Source organism: Coregonus lavaretus, assembly GCF_964263955.1.
Source record: "Coregonus lavaretus genome assembly, chromosome: 6".
NCBI classification, from domain to species: Eukaryota; Metazoa; Chordata; class Actinopteri; order Salmoniformes; family Salmonidae; genus Coregonus; species Coregonus lavaretus.
In genome coordinates this window covers 12,640,130-12,660,424 of record NC_139993.1, presented here as the reverse complement: position 1 = coordinate 12,660,424, position 20,295 = coordinate 12,640,130, and the positions used below count along the sequence as shown (strand labels likewise).

At 40.3% G+C, this 20,295-nt stretch overlaps 1 protein-coding gene across 1 annotated transcript in view; it reads right to left on the bottom strand.

Moving 5' to 3' along the window:
* LOC311130755 (alanine--tRNA ligase, mitochondrial-like) overlaps positions 1-15,484 on the bottom strand; it is a gene marked incomplete at its 5' end in the record, with an annotated part of 29,954 nt that extends 14,470 nt beyond the window's left edge. The window contains 14 exons of the mRNA XM_084163549.1: positions 2,264-2,404; positions 3,749-3,862; positions 4,160-4,329; positions 4,744-4,882; positions 5,598-5,725; positions 5,859-5,973; positions 6,179-6,217; positions 6,299-6,407; positions 8,254-8,399; positions 12,990-13,134; positions 13,873-14,064; positions 14,169-14,314; positions 14,602-14,790; positions 15,230-15,484. Coding sequence (XP_084019675.1) covers positions 2,264-2,404; positions 3,749-3,862; positions 4,160-4,329; positions 4,744-4,882; positions 5,598-5,725; positions 5,859-5,973; positions 6,179-6,217; positions 6,299-6,407; positions 8,254-8,399; positions 12,990-13,134; positions 13,873-14,064; positions 14,169-14,314; positions 14,602-14,790; positions 15,230-15,484 — 2,028 coding nt within the window. The remainder of the gene's footprint in view (positions 1-2,263; positions 2,405-3,748; positions 3,863-4,159; positions 4,330-4,743; positions 4,883-5,597; positions 5,726-5,858; positions 5,974-6,178; positions 6,218-6,298; positions 6,408-8,253; positions 8,400-12,989; positions 13,135-13,872; positions 14,065-14,168; positions 14,315-14,601; positions 14,791-15,229) is intronic.
* Between the last annotated feature and the right edge of the window lie 4,811 nt (positions 15,485-20,295).

Here is a 20,295-nt window from a genome sequence, read left to right as displayed (position 1 = left end):
GGAAGGATAAAATAGTAAGAATAAATCAAAATAACGTTTTTTATTATTTGAATATGTTGGTAACCTGTTGTATAAAAGTGATAATGCCCTCGAAGCCGGTGTTTTGGAGGATATATTGGCACGGTTTGCCGGCCTTCGACTTCGTCTCGGGCCTAACAACACCTGTGCCAATATATCCTCCAAACACCGGCTTCGAGGGCATTATCACTTAAATGTGAACTCCTCGTAATTAACAGTCAGTGTTGATGAGTGTCCTGACGAGAAGGCAAACTTTTCTAGCTATGCAAGGCCAAAATGGGGTATTATCAGCATATTGTTATGGATGTATCGAAATGAATGTCAATAGAAAACAGCTACTTTGCTGTTATTCTGGCTGCAGAGGTCATGACTGTGTTAGCCGTAGCTAGTTGGCTAGCTAGCAAGCAAGGGATAACAACGTTGCCAGTGAGCATGGCAACGGAACATAAAGAACAAACGACTGGGTCACGTCCATAAATATTGAACTAATCAAACGAACGACTGGGTCGCGTCGATAGCAACCAAAAGATGAGAAAGTATGAATTTGCTTATATAAATGAAATTATAAATGATTTGTTTTTTATTTCTACCGGTAAATGTGTGCTTTGTATTGTTTTCTTTGGCAACTGTGGTATAAGCGGGATAAACAGCTTAAACAAATGCAACGGAATAAACGTTGCTGTTATTCTGGCTGCAGAGGTAGTGACTGTGTAACCATAGCTAGTTGGCTAGCTAGCAGCAGGCAAGGGATAAGAACGTTATGGCAACGGAACATAAGGAATGAACGGCTCAGCCTCGTCCTGCTGCGTCGTCCATTATTTCCAAGGTAATGTAGAGAACGACAGCGTTTATCCCTTACATAATATTTGCATCAATTGATGTTTGTTAAATCTGATTTATTATCTAAAAACCAAACTGAACTAATTAGAATTATATGTATTTTATCAAATCAGACAATACAAAAGTTCTGCAATGGATGGCTACAGACGACGACATGTGGTCGTGGTGGATGTTGATGGAGCCTTCTAAATGGTGTATAGGTGAGTACACTGAAGCTCCAAATGGTCTTGTGGGGGGATACCACGCTGTGTTGTTGGGCCTGCTTTGTGTTGTTGGGGGACAGCTTTGGTGAGGTGGAACAAGGGCCCTTGCCACATGTTCAAATGTGTTTGCCAGCTGCTGAAACAATGTAAGAATGCTCTTATTCTCACTGAGGAGTTCATCCATTTGCTGAAGCTGCCTTTCACTGTTATTTTCCTCATTTGCTGTACATGCCACCAGTTGATCTGCCTGCTTCTCCTCGCTCAAGAGGCGGTCAGTCTCCAACTTCATGAACTCCTCAAATTGTTTCTTCTGTGTGTCTGCAATTGGTGCCATGGTGCTGTGTGTGTCAGGGGCCTTCCTTTTCCTCTTGGTCCTCCTATCCTGAGGATCAAGGCGGAATTGTCAAACATCCACAAAAACACAGTGTTGTGTGGGAACATTTGTCCTGTACTGCTCTGCATTCCTTGTGTAGCCTTTTGCCCCCATACATTCACACATTTTCCCACACAACACTGTGTTTTTGTGGGTGTTTGACAATTCCGCCTTGATCCTCATCTCCCCAGATCTCCAGTAAGGTCTTGGTTTCACAGACAGTCCATGTCACCCCTTCCTCTTATTTTATGTAATTGTATTTTATTTGAGCTGATTTACCTAATTAAGCTAGTTAATAGTATTCTAGCGAACCTTTGCTGGCTAACAAAAGTTGAATGACCAACGGAGAATAACGAATATCGCTTGTGTTTCAACTTTGTATTTGAACGTTACTGCATTTGAACATCAGCATAGGGTGTTGCTGCGTCACAATACCTGGTCCTGGATCTTGGACCCACAGCCTGGGCAGGGTCCAGGATTCGTTTCGGCCAGGATTCATTTACGTTTCACATACGCTTTATAGTGCGGATCAGGGTACCAAACGCTCCAGGATCCGGATCATACAGAGATATGTGAAAGCCCCACAAGGGTTCAAGATTAAACAGAGAGCTGATGATTGATGCAATCCTTATGTTGTTAAATAAAATGTGTTTTCGAAATTCTGTGCTGAATTTGGTTTTAAATGTGTGGATAGATAATATAAGATACTTGTCATACTATAAGCTGAATCACCCAAGGCTGCTATGAGTATTTTAAAAATGTAAAGTCCAAGAGGACAACGACAAATTATCAAATTCAAGAGGGGCTAAAAACGGGTCGTATTGTATACCTTGACGCTGAAGTCAAAGCGTAGGCGGTCTGCAGCGACATGACTGCCTCTCTGCTCCACAGAAGGACCCAGCAGCTGACGGAGGACGAAGTTGAGGACGTGTGTGGCTGTGTGCTTGACCATGCAGGCTAGTCTCTGTGGCTGGATGTGAATAAACATGTTATTTTCTTATTAGCAAATTCAATTATGACATGTAATATGCTATTAACATAATCATATTTATATTTACATTACATTTTAGTCATTTAGCAGACGCTCTTATCCAGAGCGACTTACAGTTAGTGAGTGCATACATACTGTACATATATATATATTTTTTTTCTTCTCATACTGGCCCCCCCGTGGGAATCGAACCCACAACCCTGGCGTTGCAAGCGCCATGCTCTACCAACTGAGCTACACGGGGCCGTTCTGCACACAGATTTTCTATAGGATTGAGGTCTGGGCTTTGTGATGGCCACTCCAATACCTTGACTTTGTTGTCCTTAAGCCATTTTGCCACAACTTTGGAAGTATGCTTGGGGTCATTTATGACAAAGTATACGTCACAAACATCCCACTGGGCACAGACGTCAGTTCAATATCTAGTTTTGATTTACATTCATGTGAATACAACATGAAATCAACCAAAAATGTCACCCTGTCATTGGATTTAGGTGAAAAGTTGTGAAAAAAATACAAAATTCCCTTACGTTGATGACTTTTTGCAAATCCAATCAGTTTTTCACATTGATTCAACATCCTCACGTTAACTTTTTTGGTTGAAATTATGTGGAAACAACGTTGATTCAACCAGTTTTTGCCCAGTCGGATAGATTTAAAGCGCACAAACACACATATATCACAAATAACACACACCCGTAGTTCATTTGTTGCAGAAGCCTTATGGATAATTATTTTTTATAAGCTAACCTGCATTTGTCTATGGAATGTGTCAAACTCATTCCACGAAGGGCCGAGTGTCTGCGGGTTTTTGCTCCTCCCTTGTACTTGGTTGATGAATTAAGGCCACTTAATTGAAAAAAATATGTATGGACTCACTAACTGTAAGTCGCTCTGGATAAGAGCGTCTGCTAAATGACTAAAATGTGAATGTAATTAGTAAGGAACTCCCCACACATGGTTGTCAAGGGCTTAATTGAAAGGAAAATCCAAAAAACCTGCAGACTCTAGGCCCTCCATGGAATGAGTTTGACACCCCTGGTCTATGGTAACCAACATATGTTTAAACAGGTTTGGCAGTCAAATACAGTGTGACTATAGATACTCTGATGATTTATGACTTATTTGTTCATTTAAAGGTTGAACGTGAGGATAGTTTCAGCACTATTTTCCATAGACTTCAATAGAGCACTTTTGCTTCCTTCTACCCAACTAGGCTGGATTTCAAATGATCATGATATTATTATTATATTATTATCATGTCTGCTGTGTAAATAAGGTCCATTGTGTAAGCTAAGAGGTGACCTGTAGAAAATGTTATACCTCATCTACGTAGAGCTGGACCTGGTCTCCTTTTCTCAGCACTTCAGCAGCAGTGACCTGATGAACCACATATCCCCCAGCAACCTGCACAGCCTCAACAGGGTACAGGACATCCTGAGGGAACACACACAACATCCCAAAACCCTAGGGATCAACTCCAGCCAATTCAGCTAACTAGGCTAGTAAATATACCATGAAAGGAATGATTCAATTAATTTAGTTTCAATAGCTTAGTAAATATTTAGCTGAGGGATAGGACATTCATATGCAGGAAAGTTGAACATGCAATGTATGGACCACGCATTTTCAGGCCCATCCCTAACAAGCAGCTCACAAGACACACGTTGTGACACAGTGCACTTAAACATAACTTAAACATGGTGTCTTAAACAAGGTGTAGCTAACACTGACCGGCAGTCCATCTCTGATGAAGTAGCCCTGATCGTGGGACTGCCCGCCTTGCTCTGCATAGAAACAGGTCCGGTCCAGCACCACACCACACCTCTGGCCCCCGGCCACCTTCGAGACAAGAGACTGTCCACAGTACAGGGCCTGCACGGTAGCATGGCAGGGCTGGAACACTGGATAAAAAAACACAGGGCTCCTTTCAGAGAGAATGTAGCTCAGCTGGTAGAGCACGGCGCTTGTAACGCCAGGGTAGTGGGTTCGATCCCCGGGACCACCCATACACAAAAATGTATGCACGCATGACTGTAAGTCGCTTTGGATAAAAGCGTCTGCTAAATGGCATATTATTATTTATTATTATTATTATTATAATAAAGTGGACAGCAATACAAAGGATAATTGACCTGAATATAATAATATTGATTGAATACTATCCTTTGGAGCAGTATTGAAGATTATCCTTTGGAGTGCTGTCTAATTCATTCTCTAAGGATTTTCCTAGCGAGGATCCAGCACCCAACCATTTAAGACATATTACTGTAATTGTGAGTGAGCATGTTGTCTCTATCTCGAGAACTCATTCATACCATATTTGCCATCCTGTGCCAAGCTGTAGTGGTACTTGGGAGAGTCGTCTGTGTGGGGGACTTCTCCACTCTGCAGCTGGGCTAGGCTGTGCAGATCCAGATGGACCAGCGTATCCCCAATTGAGGTCTGAACCTGACACTTAAGGTGGGGAGAGGAGAGACTGCCATGGAATGGGGTGCATAATTGTCAGTAAAAACAGTTATCTGCAAAGAATGCTGAAAAAGCTGGATGGCCTCACATAGTTTCAATAGATTAAAACCATAAATAATTTATTCTTAAGCATTAATTTATCCTTTTAATGTAAATGTAGTACTCATGAAATAATGCAGTGTTGAGTAAAGGAACAAACTAATATGTGGTAAAACCATAAAAGTGTAATGTTTAAAGTAGATGTCCAGTGAAAATCTCACATTTAACTCATACCCAAATATTGTTTTTGACTCGTCCTATACTCGTATTTGTGGCCAAAGCATAAATTGGAGAAAAAACACAAAATCTCCACCTCAAAGTTGAATCTCAAACAGACTGTTTCAAAAATGCTTGCTATATCCTCATAGAACATGTTGGCTCATTGGCTGAGCTGGCCAATCAGCGGTGTACTCACGTTAATATTTGTAATGACTGGTATACGCCCACACCATTCAAACACAGAAATACCTAATTACAATTTTTTGGAAGGAAAACTATTTCACTCATTGTAATTAATTATAGGTGATATTTCATATAATCTGGAAACACTGGACAGTTACTTTATAGTAATTGGCTATGCAGCTTCATAAAGCTAAATTAGACTACCAATATTTGCTTCAGGTAGAGAAAAGGAGAGGAAAAGAAAAGCACTGACTGTAGTTACCTTTTCATTTTCAATGGCCAACTCATAAAGGGCCTGTTGGTCAACACTCAAGCCCTTCTCCTCCAGCATTAGTCCAATGAGATCCAGAGGAAAGCCCAGGTTACGATGCAGAGACCAGGCCACAGGCGCTAGGAGATAAGCACACACACAAAGGATTGACTACAGAAATAAATTGCCCAAAAAATGTAGAACACAAATACCCTATTACAAACCCTACCCTATCCTAGTAATGTATCCTAGTATCCTAATACTGAAGCTGACCTGGGAATAGAGTGTCATTTTTCTCCAATCTCTGGAGTGTCCTGTCAATCACTCTGCGCCCCTGCTTCAGAGAGGACAGGAACTGGGCCTCGTTTTCATTGATTATATCCATGATCTGAAAATAAATAAAATAGATCTTAATAGTCTATCACCATACCTTCCTTCTCACTCATCTGAGAAAACATGTGTTAAGTAAATGGCTGTGTCCGAAATGTCCAGAATTTTGTATATGCAAAAACAAAAATGTTTTCTTCCATCATTAAATGTGTTGTTGTCGTGTTGTTGATGTAATTTCTCTCATTTCATGTTAATTAACTTACCCTATCTGTCTCTTTATGCAGTTCAGGATAAGCATCACCCTGTAGAAGAGATGTGGTTGAGAGAGGATCAAGACCATGATGACACAAAGGGCACAAGTCTGATATCACGCCCAGACTCACCAGGATACGAGCAACAGTGGGTACCAGGCTTGCCAGCGCTCCCTCAGGGGCCTGCAGTACCTCAGTGCTGAACCTCACAGCTCGCCGGAGGATACGGCGCAAAACCAATCTGCAGCAGGCACACACAAATGCACGCACACACACAATAATTGAAAGAGAATAAGAATTACAATTGTCCAATTATTGTCAGATGTGTTCAGACCTCCCACAGTCTGTTTTGTAGATTCAGCTATTTGTCTCAATCCCAGACAAATTTCACCATTTCAATCTTCTTTCTCAATCTTTGGGATTGAGATATGTTAATTTTAGACTGAAATATTACTCTCAGTTAATTTAACCTTTAACACTAGAACCGCTATCGGCCAACAGCAACTGACTTTTGATTTTGTAAAAAACAAAATGCGACGTCCTGCTCCTCCAAAATGTTTGTATTTTACATTGCTCATTTGTCCGAATTTAGAAATCACAAACAGCCTATAGAGCCTTTTTACCTGTTTTATTCACACCTATTCCCAACTTAACCCACCAAGATAATGCGCTGTAGGACGTTGGTACCCAGCCAGGCGCCAATGCGTCTCTCTCGCCCTTCACTGAATGAATGACAAATGGATGAATGGGTGATAATTGTGCACGTTACTTCACAATTGAATTTAAATTAGGCCAAACTGAATGATAAGGAGGGTGAAGAGGTTGACTTCATTTAGAAAGACAATAGTGTAATGACGACTTTGTGTTATGCCTATTTATCAGCGTTGGCGCTCATGTTTATAGCAAAGAATTTAACCGAGCGCCTTGTGGGATATCATCAATCTTTTAAGTTTTACTTTGTAAAAAGAAGCTGTTATGGGACTGTTTTATTTACTGTAACTCTATTACTATTCAAATGTATTGTAAGGGAAACTAAAACATGCTACGTGTTGCAGCAGGCCTTTAGAATACTGCAAAACATATCCTTGACTCTATCCAAGTTGATGAGTGAGGGGAAACAAAGGCCTGTCAGCCTGCACAGCTGGCCCATCGAAATTATACCAAAACTAATTTCACACATAATAAGACAAGATTAAAATTGACAATAGTCTGATGAGTGACAATATTATCAGTTGTCAAATTGTACATTTTAGAGATGGGCACATCTTGTAATTGACAGATGCAAGGAAAGGAGCATCACTCACCTTCAGAGTCACATGCATGTCAAATGTTTTGACTAGTAACATAATAAACTTTAAATATGCTATTCTATTTTCTTTTAAATACATTTTCTTATTTCCACAATGTTTCTTTAGACCTGCCAAAACAACATTATAATGGACTTCTTTGTGATGGACTTGAACTAGTGGTTTTTCATGTTTTACTTATAGTCTAGAGTAACATCAAATAATGAAAATGCTATTATGTTCTTATGTTCTAAGACCTTTATAAACACCACCAAATGATTAGTCTTCCAATAGCATATTTTTCACTAGAAGTTTGTAGAATTAGACAACACATATCCTTGACTCTATCTAAACATATAACTAATAGTTGTTTTATTTTTACATGGATATATTTCCACAAATATTTCTTCATGCAATTCATGCTTTACAACTGTTTATGCTCTATTTATCAGGCGTTCGTGCTTATATTTGGGCACCTTGCGGGGTTGATATGCATCTGATGCTAAAGGAGACGCCTGGTAACGCTCTCAACATTCTCTAGCAGGTACTTACAGTATGAAAATGTATGCACTCACTAACTGTAAGTCGCTCTGGATAAGAGCGTCTGCTAAAATGACTAAAATGTCAAAGGCCAGGCGGTTCTAGTGTTAACTACCCTTTTGTTATACCTTTAGGTGTTATCATTTCCTTCCTAAACTAAGTGGAAATGCTTAGTAAGTCTGGCACCTTTCAGATTGCCTGTTGTGCATGAGCCAAAATCAGAGCATGGTGCAGCGAGAGACTAACAGCAGTTTGACTCACTCGGCCCCAGACATGCCTGGGTAGACTCCGTCAGCAATGCAGACAGACAGGGTGCGCACGTGGTCAGCAACGACGCGGTATGCCATGTCCACTTTGCCCACATCCGCCTCTCCAGTCCTCCCTCTATACTCAGGGCAATTGGAGCACTAGATGAATTTAGATGAGAAATACATGAGAAAAAGAAACAAACCAAACAAACCAATAATTGGGCACTAATATTCTCCTGTAAGAAAGATATAGATGTCAGTGAACATACATTTAATCCCGTGGGAGCAACAGAACCATAGGGCAAGAGTAGCTGGAGAGAGCAGTGGGTGTAAGACAATAGGTTAATTGTCCAAATTGTGTGTCATAATTAATTTCACAATCACGCACAAATAGATCAAGTTATCACGTTTTATTTCCTATGTAGGGAAGGTTTAACTCATGTTTCCCTCAATATTCATCGGCCTATTTCTAAACTTTCTTGCCCAGCTAAAAAATGTGAATCCTTGATTAATTCTCAGCTAAGATCTTTCTTATCTTTGAAATGTATTCTATACTGAACAAAAATATAAAACGCAACATGTAAAGTGTTGGTCCCATGTTTCATGAGCTGAAATAAAAGATCCCAGAAATGTCCACACACACAAAAAGCTTATTTCGCTCAAATTTGGTGCACAAATGTATTTACATCCCTGTTAGCGAGCATTTCTCCTTTGCCAAGGTAATCCATCCACCTGACAGGTGTGGCATATCAACAAGCTGATTAAACAGCATGATCATTACACATGTGCACCTTGTGCTGGGGAAAATAAAAGGCCACTCTAAAATGTGCAGTTTTGTCACACAACACAATGCCACAGATGTTTTGAGGTAGTGTGCAATTGGCGTGCTGTTGGCATGCTGACTGCAGGAATGTCCACCAGAGCTGTTGTCAGAGAATTGAATGTTAATTTCTCTACCATAAGCCACCTCCAACGTTGTTTTATAGAATTTGGCAGTACTTCCAACCGGCCTCACAACCGCAGACCACGTGTAACCACGCCAGCCCAGGACCTCCACATCTGGCTTCTTCACCTGCGGGATCGTCTGAGACCAGCCAGCTAGACAGCTGATGAAACTGAGGAGTATTTCTGTCTGTAATACAGCCCTTTTGTGGGGTAAATCTCATTCTGTTTGGCGCCCCTGCCCAGTCATGTGAAATCCATAGATTAGGGCCTAATGAATTTATTTCAATTAATTTATTTCCTTATATGAACTGTAACTCAGTAAAATCGTTGAAATTGTTGCATGTTGCGTTTATATTTTTGTTCAGTATAAATGTATATCAGTCGGGTTTTAGACCAGGTCATAGCAATATCTCTGCTGCATCCCTAGTTACAAATGATGTGGTTAACTGTATGGATATAAGGCAACATTGTGCTGCCCTCTTCATTGACCTGTCAAAGGCTTTCAATAGTGTTGATCACTCAATGCTAATTCAGAGGCTTTCCTCAGTTGACCTAGACCATGCTGCATGTACCTGGTTTAAAAATTACTTGACAGAATTGCAACATTTACCTGGAGCTAACTCTGCAAATAGCACTACTGGGTGGTTTGAAAAGTCATAGTCAATCGATCAATAATATAATAATACTTTTAGCAAAAATGTTTATCTTTAATTTACAATCTGTAGAAACTATGAGAATAGAAAGGTTCAGAACTTTTGTGAAACATCACAGCGCAGTTGAAAAATATATGGCAAATAGAAATCAAACTGGATGCTCTTCAGAGATAGATGGGAGGGATTGAGGGTAGATGAAGGAATGGATTAAAAACAAACAAAAGATAACTATTGTAAAATACATTGTGTCCGTCAAATGTATATAGTATGTATAAGCCGGAAGTAGAAGTCTAAGTGTTGTTGTCCATTAGTTTACGCAATTAGGGGAGGGGTGGTGGTGTTGGGGGAAAATAAAAGGAAAATATTTATAAAATAGATAAATATACAATACAGGTCAAAAGTTTTATAACACCTACTCATTCAAGGGTTTTTCTTTATTTTTACTATTTTCTACATTGTAGAATAGTGAAGACATCAAAACTATGAAATAACACATATGGAATCATGTAATAACCAAAAAAGGGTTAAACAAATCAAAATATATTTTATATTTGAGATTCTTAAAATAGCCACCCTTTGCCTTGATGACAGCTTTGCACACTCTTGGCATTCTCTCAACCAGCTTCACCTGGAATGCTTCTCCAACAGTCTTGAAGGAGTTCCCACATGCTGAGCACTTGTTGGCTGCTTTTCCTTCACTCTGCGGTCCGACTCATCCCAAACCATCTCAATTGGGTTGAGGTCGGGAGATTGTGGAGGCCAGGTCATCTGATGCAGCACTCCATCACTCTCCTTCTTGGTCAAATAGCCCTTACACAGCCTGGAGGTGAATTGGGTCATTGTCCTGTTGAAAAACAAATGATAGTCCCACTAAGCCCAAACCAGTTGGGATGGAGTATCGCTGCAGAATGCTGTGGTAGCCATACTGAATTCTAAATAAATCACAGACAGTGTCACCAGCAAAGTACCCCCACATCATAACACCTCCTCCTCCATGCTTTACGGTGGGAAATACACATGCGGAGATCATCCGTTCACCCACACCGCGTCTCACAAAGACACGGCGGTTGGAACCAAAAATCTCCAATTTGGACTCCAGACGAAAGGACACATTTCCACCGGTCTAATGTCCATTGCTCGTGTTTCTTGGCCTAAGCAAATCTCTTCTTCTTATTGGTGTCCTTTAGTAGGGGTTTCTTTGCAGCAATTCGACCATGAAGGCCTGATTCACACAGTCTCCTCTGAACAGTTGATGTTGAGATGTGTCTGTTACTTGAACTCTGTGAAGCATTTATTTGGCCTGCAATTTCTGAGGCTGGTAACTATAATGAAATTATCCTCTGCAGCAGAGGTAACTCTGGGTCTTCCATGATGGTTTTTGCGACTGCACTTTCAAAGTACTTTAAATGTTCCGTATTGACTGTTCTTCATGTCTTAAAGTAATGATGGACTGTCATTTCTCTTTGCTTATTTCAGCTGTTCTTGCCATAATATGGACTTGGTCTTTTACCAAATAGGGCTATCTTCTGTATAACCCCCCTACCTTGTCACAACACAACTGATTGGCTCAAACGCATTAAGAAGGAAAGAAATTCCACAAATTAACTTTTAACAAGGCACACCTGTTAATTGAAAGGCATTCCAGGTGATTACCTCATGAAGCTGGTTGAGAGAATTCCAAGAGTGTGCAAAGCTGTCATCAAGGCAAATGGTGGCTATTTGAAGAAACTGAAATATAAAATATATGTTGATTTGTTTAACACTTTTTTGGTTACTACATGATTCCATATGTGTTATTTCATAGTTTTGATGTCTTCACTATTATTCTGCAATGTAGAAAATAGTAAAAATAAAGGAAAACCCTTGAATGAGTAGGTGTTCTAAAACTTTTGACCGGTAGTGTATATATACAGTGTATATATATTAAAAAATATATATGGGGGACTGGAAATGATGCAGACAATTACATTGATATTACATTGATGGAAGCTACAATCTATCTGCAATATTAAAGCTAATCTACCCCCTAAAAAAATTAAATATATATAATAATTACTTGACAGATAGAACTCAATGTATATCTATCTACTGATGGCGTTAAATCAGGTTCCCTGGTTATTCCGAAAGGTATTGCCCCCACGGTTGATCTTAACTACAGTTTGCCTTCATTGTATTACAGAAAAACTTTATTAACCTGAAATTAGTACTGAATGTCAGTAAAACTAAGTATATGTTGTTCTCTAGAGTGCATACAAATAAGTCTGATGATTTAAGCATATGTACTTTGGATGGTGTTCATATTGATCGTGTCTGTGCTTACAAATATCTGGACATTTGTATAGATGAGAAGCTGTCTTTTAAAAAGCATATTGATGAGTTAGTTAAGAAGCTGAGAAAAATTGGCTTCTTTTATAGAAATAGGTCCTGCCTCTCGCTTAATGGTAGAAAGCAGATTATTCAGTCAACGTTCCTACCGGTCCTAGACTATGGCGACATCATCTATATGAACGCAGCTGCCACTTCATTAAAGCCGTTAAATGCAGTTTATCATAACGCACTGCGCTTTTTACGTGCAACAATTATAGTACTCATCACTGCATTCTCTACCAGAAAGTTGGTTGGCCCTCTTTGATGTTACGTAGGTTGATACATTGCTATGTTTTCATTTATAAAGACACTTTACAAAAAGTCCCATTGTACCTAACAGCATTACTAAACTTTAGACATACGAGTTACCACACCCAGTCTCAGGGATGGCTAACTCTGGAAATTCCTTTGGTCTCTACTGAGTTAGGTAAATATTTTTGGAACAATCTTCAAAATGTTCTTACATTTTATGTTCTGGTGCCTCTAGGGCAATTCACAAAGCTGATTAAGGACCGTATTACTCATGAATCTGTTTGTTTTTTTATGACCGTGTTTTTCTTTCTGCTTGCATTTTGATATGTGTATTTTCTGTAATTAATGTAATTCAGGGCTCATCTGTAAAAGAGACCTTGGTCTCAGTATGACTCCCTGATAAAATAAAGGTTAAATAAAATGTCTGCTTCTCTTCCTGACCTGCACATGTATTTTCTTTACATTTCTTCAATTTGTTTCTTCTATCCTCTATTTTATTGTACTTAATTATCTGCAAACAAACTAAACGTACCTGTTGTATAGCAGACAGCAGAGGGGTAAAGAGGTCAGTGTCGTAGTTGGAGCGTTGTCCTTGGAGAATGGTCACCAGTCGCTCCAGACCCATGCCAGTGTCCACGCTGAACTGGGGGAGTAACCGCAAGCTGTGATCTGCCTCTCTGAAACAGCCAAACGCAAGCACAGAGTCAGACATAGGCTGTAAACACAGACACACAATCCACCCTAGTAATGTGATTCAGTCATGGAAAACTCAAGTCTAACAGTCCATAGTAGAGTGTACTCCAGATGGAATATATTTTCATCACACAATAATGTAAAGATGTTGTTGTCTTGCTAACATCCTCTGTCAAGGTTAGAGTGCATAAGCATTAGCAAAAATTGCTCCTAACTAGCTAGCTGTGTGTGCCAAAAGTGCTTGTGTTTGTTTATCTTTTATAATAATAACATGAGACCTTGGCTGAAATAAAGACGAAATGAGTAAGCAAGTGGGCTTGTCCGAATACCCATACCTGAATTCTAAATAGTACTCTGATTGGGTATGCAAAACATAACATGTTATAGTATGTTACATTTCGAAAATGTCAGGAAGTCATACTAATTTCGGCTTTTCATCTAGTATGAATTCACTGCACACTATTTAGGAAGAGAATTGCCTTTTCAGACCCACATGTTTGACAACAGCTGATAATCAGTTAAGAGGATGGGTTGTACCAAAATGTACGAATGGTGGGAAATAACACAGTTGTGCATTAGATGATGCATTCCTATGAATGAGCCTAGAATGTTGATATTTGCTGCTTACTGCAACGTTTTTATACTAAACAGCATGTTCTAAATAGTATTTAGTATGGTCAATTAAAAACCAAACTATCAGCCCCTGGTAGTAGGTATAGCACCTGTTGTATTGCATGAAGACCAGGTTCCAAATCTCGACAACATCAGGACTGTCCGCATTGACCAGCGAGGCTGCATTACGGCCCCCAATGTGGTCATAGTGGATCTCTGTGCAGGGGCCACAGGGGCCAATCTCCCCCATCTCCCAAAAGTTGTCCCTCATCCCAAATGGCAGGAGGTGATCAGAGGGCACTCTACAAACAAAAACATAAACAAAAAAAGAGAATGGCGAAGGATCAAAACACAAATGAGTGAGGAAGTTGTTATTATCTTGGAGAGGAAACTATGGCTTTCATACCCCATGCTTAGCCAGATGTGGCGCGTTTCCTCATCTGCTGGCAAACCAGAGGTGGTATCACCGGCAAAGTATGAGACGTAGAGGCGTTCTGGAGGAATCCTGTACTCCTCTGTGAGTAGACGCCAGGCCATGATGCACGCTTCCTCCTGCACAGGGACATAAGAGTGCTTATTACCCTAATCTGAAGGGGCATAAATGCCATAGTGGTCCCTTAACCTATTACCCCCTCACTAGTTATTTCATGACACATGAATTGCTCATCTAGACTATCTTTTTACTATGTTTGTTCATTGTAGCAAATTGCCATGAAGTAGACCTTTAAATTAACTCTCCATAGTAGGCTTATGTGCATTTTTACACCTGCCTTTTAAACTGCTATGGCATCATAGATCATAGCTACATGTATGTCACACATTTTATGTATGTCACACACCTTGAAGTAATCGCCAAAGGACCAGTTTCCTAACATCTCAAAGAAGGTGTGGTGGTAGACATCTCGACCAACATCTTCCAGGTCGTTGTGTTTACCCCCAGCCCGGACACACTTCTGACTATTCACCACCCGCCGGTATGTGGCCATTTCACTGCGCGGGTCTGCTGCTCCCAGGAAAATGGGCTTGAACTAAGTGAAGAGGAGAAGAGAGGCATCATTCCAACTCAGAGCCAGTGAAGTTGCAGCACCCAAAAAAAGCTATGAAGGCATTTGATGTATGGCCTAAGGTATGGTATGTATACACAACTGTTCACTTGCATAACTAGTAGTATGCAAAAAAAATCAACGGACAGTCAACAAGATACAAAATCTGCATTTGACTGGAATTGCCTTTAGATAGCTAGCTAGTAGGCCTATTTATTGCCTATACTCGCTCACTTCTGTTGTTCACGCGGAACTGTACACCCAGTGAGAAACAGAACTGTCAGAGGTGTCAAATCTCCAGTGTCATGCATGAGGCTAACTTTCTTCGCTACAGCCCCTTGCCAATAATCAAATGAGTGTCTACTGTATTTAATACTATAGCTAATACTTAATGTGAACATCAACCGATGCCTGTTCAATTTACCTGGTTCATGCCTGCGTTGACAAACAGGAGACTTGGGTCTCCCCGCGGACGAACCGGGGAGGATGGCACAATTATGTGTTGGTAGAGATCATGAAAAAAATCTGTGAACGTACGCCGCACTTGATTAGACGAAAAGTCTGTTTGAACCTGAGAATATGACCTTGATAAACATCCTCTGAGAATTATACGTGATGTTAAATTCTTGTTTATCACTGCTCTGTACCTATGTGTCAAGCGTCTCATGTGCGCCGCCATGTTGGCAGCTCTTCTTCTTCGGTGAGGTTTAACTGCGGTTGGCATCAAATGTTAATGGGGCATTACCGCCACCAACTGGACGGGCTATTGAACGAGAAAATACAAAATATATTGCGAGAAAAGGAGGAAAAACGATGTCATACAAAATACAAAAATAGACAGACACATCAACAAGCAAAACCCATCCCCCTCCTTCAGTCACAGTCCAATACAATTTCTCTGACTTCTTCTGTGCTTTACAGTTTATGACCATTGCAATAAATGACACCTTTTTAACATTTAATATATCATGATCCCTCAGTTGGTGTGAAACCTTCACTGGTGGTGGTGGCTCTACTACCATTGTTTCTTCACCACCACTCGCTCCTTCCACTCTTCTCATCGTGTCCAGATAAGAGACCCTCTGGACAGCCTTTACTCTTGCCACCTCTGTCTCTTTTACCCTAACAGGGCACTTCAGGAATTTGGGCATATGTTCGTCACCACAATTGCAGCATTTCAACTCAGCTGGCATACGATACTCTTCCCGTCTGCATACACTTGACACATTACCATATATTTTGCAGTTATGACACTGAAGGGGCTTGTGCACAAAAGCTTGAACAGGGTATCTCATGAATCATAACTTTACATGAGAAGGGAGAGACTCTTCATCAAAGAACAATAGTTTGATGAAGCAAATTTCTTTACTCCATCCACCATATGGGTCAGTCGATGTGCACCAACCACTCCATCTAGGTCTTCAGTTATATCATCTGCATTTACTTCATGCCCCACCCCAGAGATAGCCCTCTTGATAGGCGCCCTGCTTTGAAAATCCATACATAAAACATTCCACTCCGATATCTTTTTGAGATGCAAATCTCGCTGCCTTCTGTTCCGCAGACACACAATCTAAAAATGAGTCTAGACTAGGCTTGGATTTCACCACACCTTTACTTGTTTCCTAGCTTTTTCGCAACTGTAACCCACTTATTCTCACTCTGTGCTCTCATCTTCACCTGACGCGCCGTCGGTTTCAAACAGAACATCCATTTCTGTCATCTTCTCTGCACGGAGGGCCATGTTGGCAGCTCATCTAAGGTCAAAGGTAAAGGTGTGCAGTCTGTGTCCAATCACTGAAGTGCTTGTCATTTATGGCCGCCTTGCAGCCCGTCTGGATCGGTAGCCTTGCGGTCATACTTTATTTTGGGTGTGTTCCATATGGTTAGACTCTAGAGAAAATATTGTAATGCCTGAATGAAGCGTTCTCTGCAGCTATTTCAATTAATCTTTTTAAATAATAGGCTTACCTGAAATAACTTCCTGACCTACACTTGTCTGAGAAAGGTCTTTAGGTATGCTAATGTCCAAGTGAAGCGCAAAATTTAATATACTTTTTCTGTGTGCATGCCCTAACTAAAATGTCAGTGCAAAAATTCAAATTATTAAAAGAATTACACCTTGAGAATACTGACAAATGAGATAACATTGACATGATAGTTATAAACAGTTGGAGCTATATAGTTAAATAATTGAACAGCAGGACCTTTCCAAGATTGTGCCTTTAGTAATGCACTATTTACTTTAATCCATGCAAAAATAACTGAGGGACAAATTGAAGATGTTTCAAATGAAATCCTGCTACAAGTATTTTAGTAATTATGTTGTTTCCCCCTTTCTTTTATTATACTGAACAAAAATATAAATGTAACATGCAACAATTTCAAAGATTTTACTGAGTTACAGTTCATATAAGGAAATCATTCATTTGAAATAAATAAATTAGGCCCTAATCTATGGATTTCACATGACTGGGAATACAGATATGCATCTATTGGTCACAGATACCTTAAAACAAGTTAGGGGCGTGGATCAGAAAACGAGTCAGTATCTGGTGTGACCACCATTTGCCTCATGCAGCGTGACACAACTCCTTCGCATAGATTTGTTTAGGCTGTTGATTGAGGCCTGTGGAATGTTGTCCCACTCCTCTTCAATGGCTGTGCGAAGTTGTTGGATATTGGCGGGAACTGGAACACGCTGTCGTACACGTTGATCCAGAGCATCCCAAACATACTCAATAGGTGACATGTCTGGTGAGTATGCAGGCCATGGAACATCTGGGACATTTTAAGCTTCCAGGAATTGTGTACAGATCCTTGCGACATGGAGCCATGCATTATCATGCTGAAACATGAGGTGATGGCGGCGGATGAATGGCACAACAATGGGCCTCGGGATCTCTTCACGATATCTCTGTACATTCAAATTGCCATCGATAAAATGCGATTGCGTTCGCTGTCAGTAGCTTATGCCTGCCCATACCATAACCCCACCGCCACCATGGGGCACTCTGTTCACAATGTTTACATCAGCAAACCGCTCACCCACACAACGCCATACATGTGGTCTGTGGTTGTGGGGCCGGTTGGACGTTCTGTCAAATGGAAGCAAACAGAATGAAATAGGGAAGGATGTACCAGAATTTGTCTAATAGAAACTCTTGTTTTAGTTGCAAAACATTTTACGCTTGGAGTAAACGGTTTTGCAACAGAATCGGCATAATGAATACACACCATAATTTTTAGGGAGTGGCTGCGGTTCCGGATTTTCTGGAATCCGACTTGCCGTGGAGCTTCTGCTTAGTGCTCACTACTCAAACTGCCGCTTCCCCCTCATTGGAATGGAGGGAGACATTTCATGATGAACACTAAAGATATGGTCGACATGTTAGAACTATGCATTCCATGCCTCAAGCGCGATTTCATATTTTTTTCATGTTGTAGCCTACACAAAAGACATGATCAACATGTTCATTCGTAGGGCCTACAAACATACAGGCAGTCAAAATAGCGATTATCATTGCAAACATTGGCTTTTTCAGCAACTCTCGCTATGATATGGCAGCATAACTATGAAGATTATCATCACAAATAGTAGGGAGTCTAAAGCAGTGGTTGACAAACGATGTAAGGCAATAATAGCACACCGGGCGCAGCGAAACTAATTTGACCATTATCAGACTCTGGTTACCGGTCCGGATACACATGCTCTGCCTAGAATGTTCGGCTGCCCAAAGGTGGAAAAACTTGGTAGCCTACTCATGCAGTACTTGCATGATCATTGAGGGGTTAAAACGCAGATCGTTTTTTGCCCCAAAGCAAAACTGAAGTGGGGAGTTACATTCTTTTTTCAGGGACTCTGGCTAGTGGCTACGATTTGGCATTAACTGTACACTAAGTGTACAAAACATTGAGTTGCACCCCTTTTTTCCCTCAGAACATCCTCAATTCGTCAGGGGATGACTACAAGGTGTCGAAAGTGTTCCACGGGATGCTGGTCCATGTTGACGCCAATGCTTCCCACAGTTGTGTCAAGTTGGCTGGATGTCCTTTGGGTGGTGGACCATTCTTGATACACACAGGAAACTATTGAGCGTGGAAAACCCAGCAGCATTACAGTTCTTGACCACTCAAACCGGTGCGCTTGGCACCTACTACCATGCCCCGTTCAAAGGCACTTAAATATTTTGTCTTGCCCATTCACCTTCTTTAACATGTCGACTCCCCTTCATCTACTCTGATTGAATTGGATTTAACAAGTGACATAAATAAGGGATCATAGCTTTCACCTGGATTCACCTGGTCAGTCTATGACATGGAAAGAACAGGTGTTCCTAATGTTTTGTACACTCAGTTAGACTTCATCATCATACAAAACGCTGATTGTTTTTGCTCGAATGCAGTGTGTAGGGACTGCATGCTACTTGTGCAACTTCAATATCCGTTACAACAGACAGAGAAGGTTATATAAACTTTTTGGGAATGTTCGTTCAAATGAGGCAGATATAGGTTTTTAGGATTTATTCATTCGCACCAAAGAAAAGGGAAAGACAAAATAGTACAGATAAAAAAACTGGTAAAAACGGTGTGCAGGTGGGGTTGGAAGCCCAAAATGGCTTATATGAAAACCACACCACAAATATAAGTAAAAAAAAATACAAATGTGTTCAATCAGTTAAACAAAGCATATTAATTATCATTGTACATGATATATTCAGTATACAAGAAAAACCTTGTTTGATTATGTGTGTGTGTGCGTGTGTGTGAGTGTGAGTGTGAGTGTGAGGCTACATGGAGGGGATTATTGGGTAGTTTGGTTCATCAGGCAGACCCCCAGTCTTAGCTTGTAGTTATTGAGGGATGATGAGGTTTTGGCAAATGTGAAGATAAGAATTCCAGAGTATGGTACCTCTGTATCTGATAGAGAATTGACTATGTGAGGTGCTGCAGTGGGGAGGGTGAGGTTTTGTAGAAGAAAGTGCATAATTGGCGTACATTCATATCGTAAACAGACAAGATATTGAGTGTCTTAAACAAAGGTGCAGATGGAGCCAGGTAATTAGAGTAGGTGGCTAGTCTTGCACATTTATTTTGTATGATGAGTAATTTGTGTAAGTAGGTGGCATATGTACTGGCCCAGACAATATTACAGTCAATGAGATATAGGTAAATTAAGCTATAGTATAGAGTTAGGAAGCAAGCCTGATGAACCAAACCACTAATCTTTCTGATGATAGCAACAGATTTCATCACTTAGCTACAGACAAATTGAATATGATATTTCCAGGATAACTTTTCATCAATTAGAACTCCAAGGAATCTAGTGGAGGTGACTTGTTCATTCCCATCAATTGAGATTCTGGCTCTTTTTTTAAATGTATTTTTTTTTAACAATATTTCTTATTCTTACTATTGAATACAATAAAGTTGAATTGTTTAACATTTAAAGATAATTTGTTTATCTGGAACCGTTCAGAAAATGTGGCC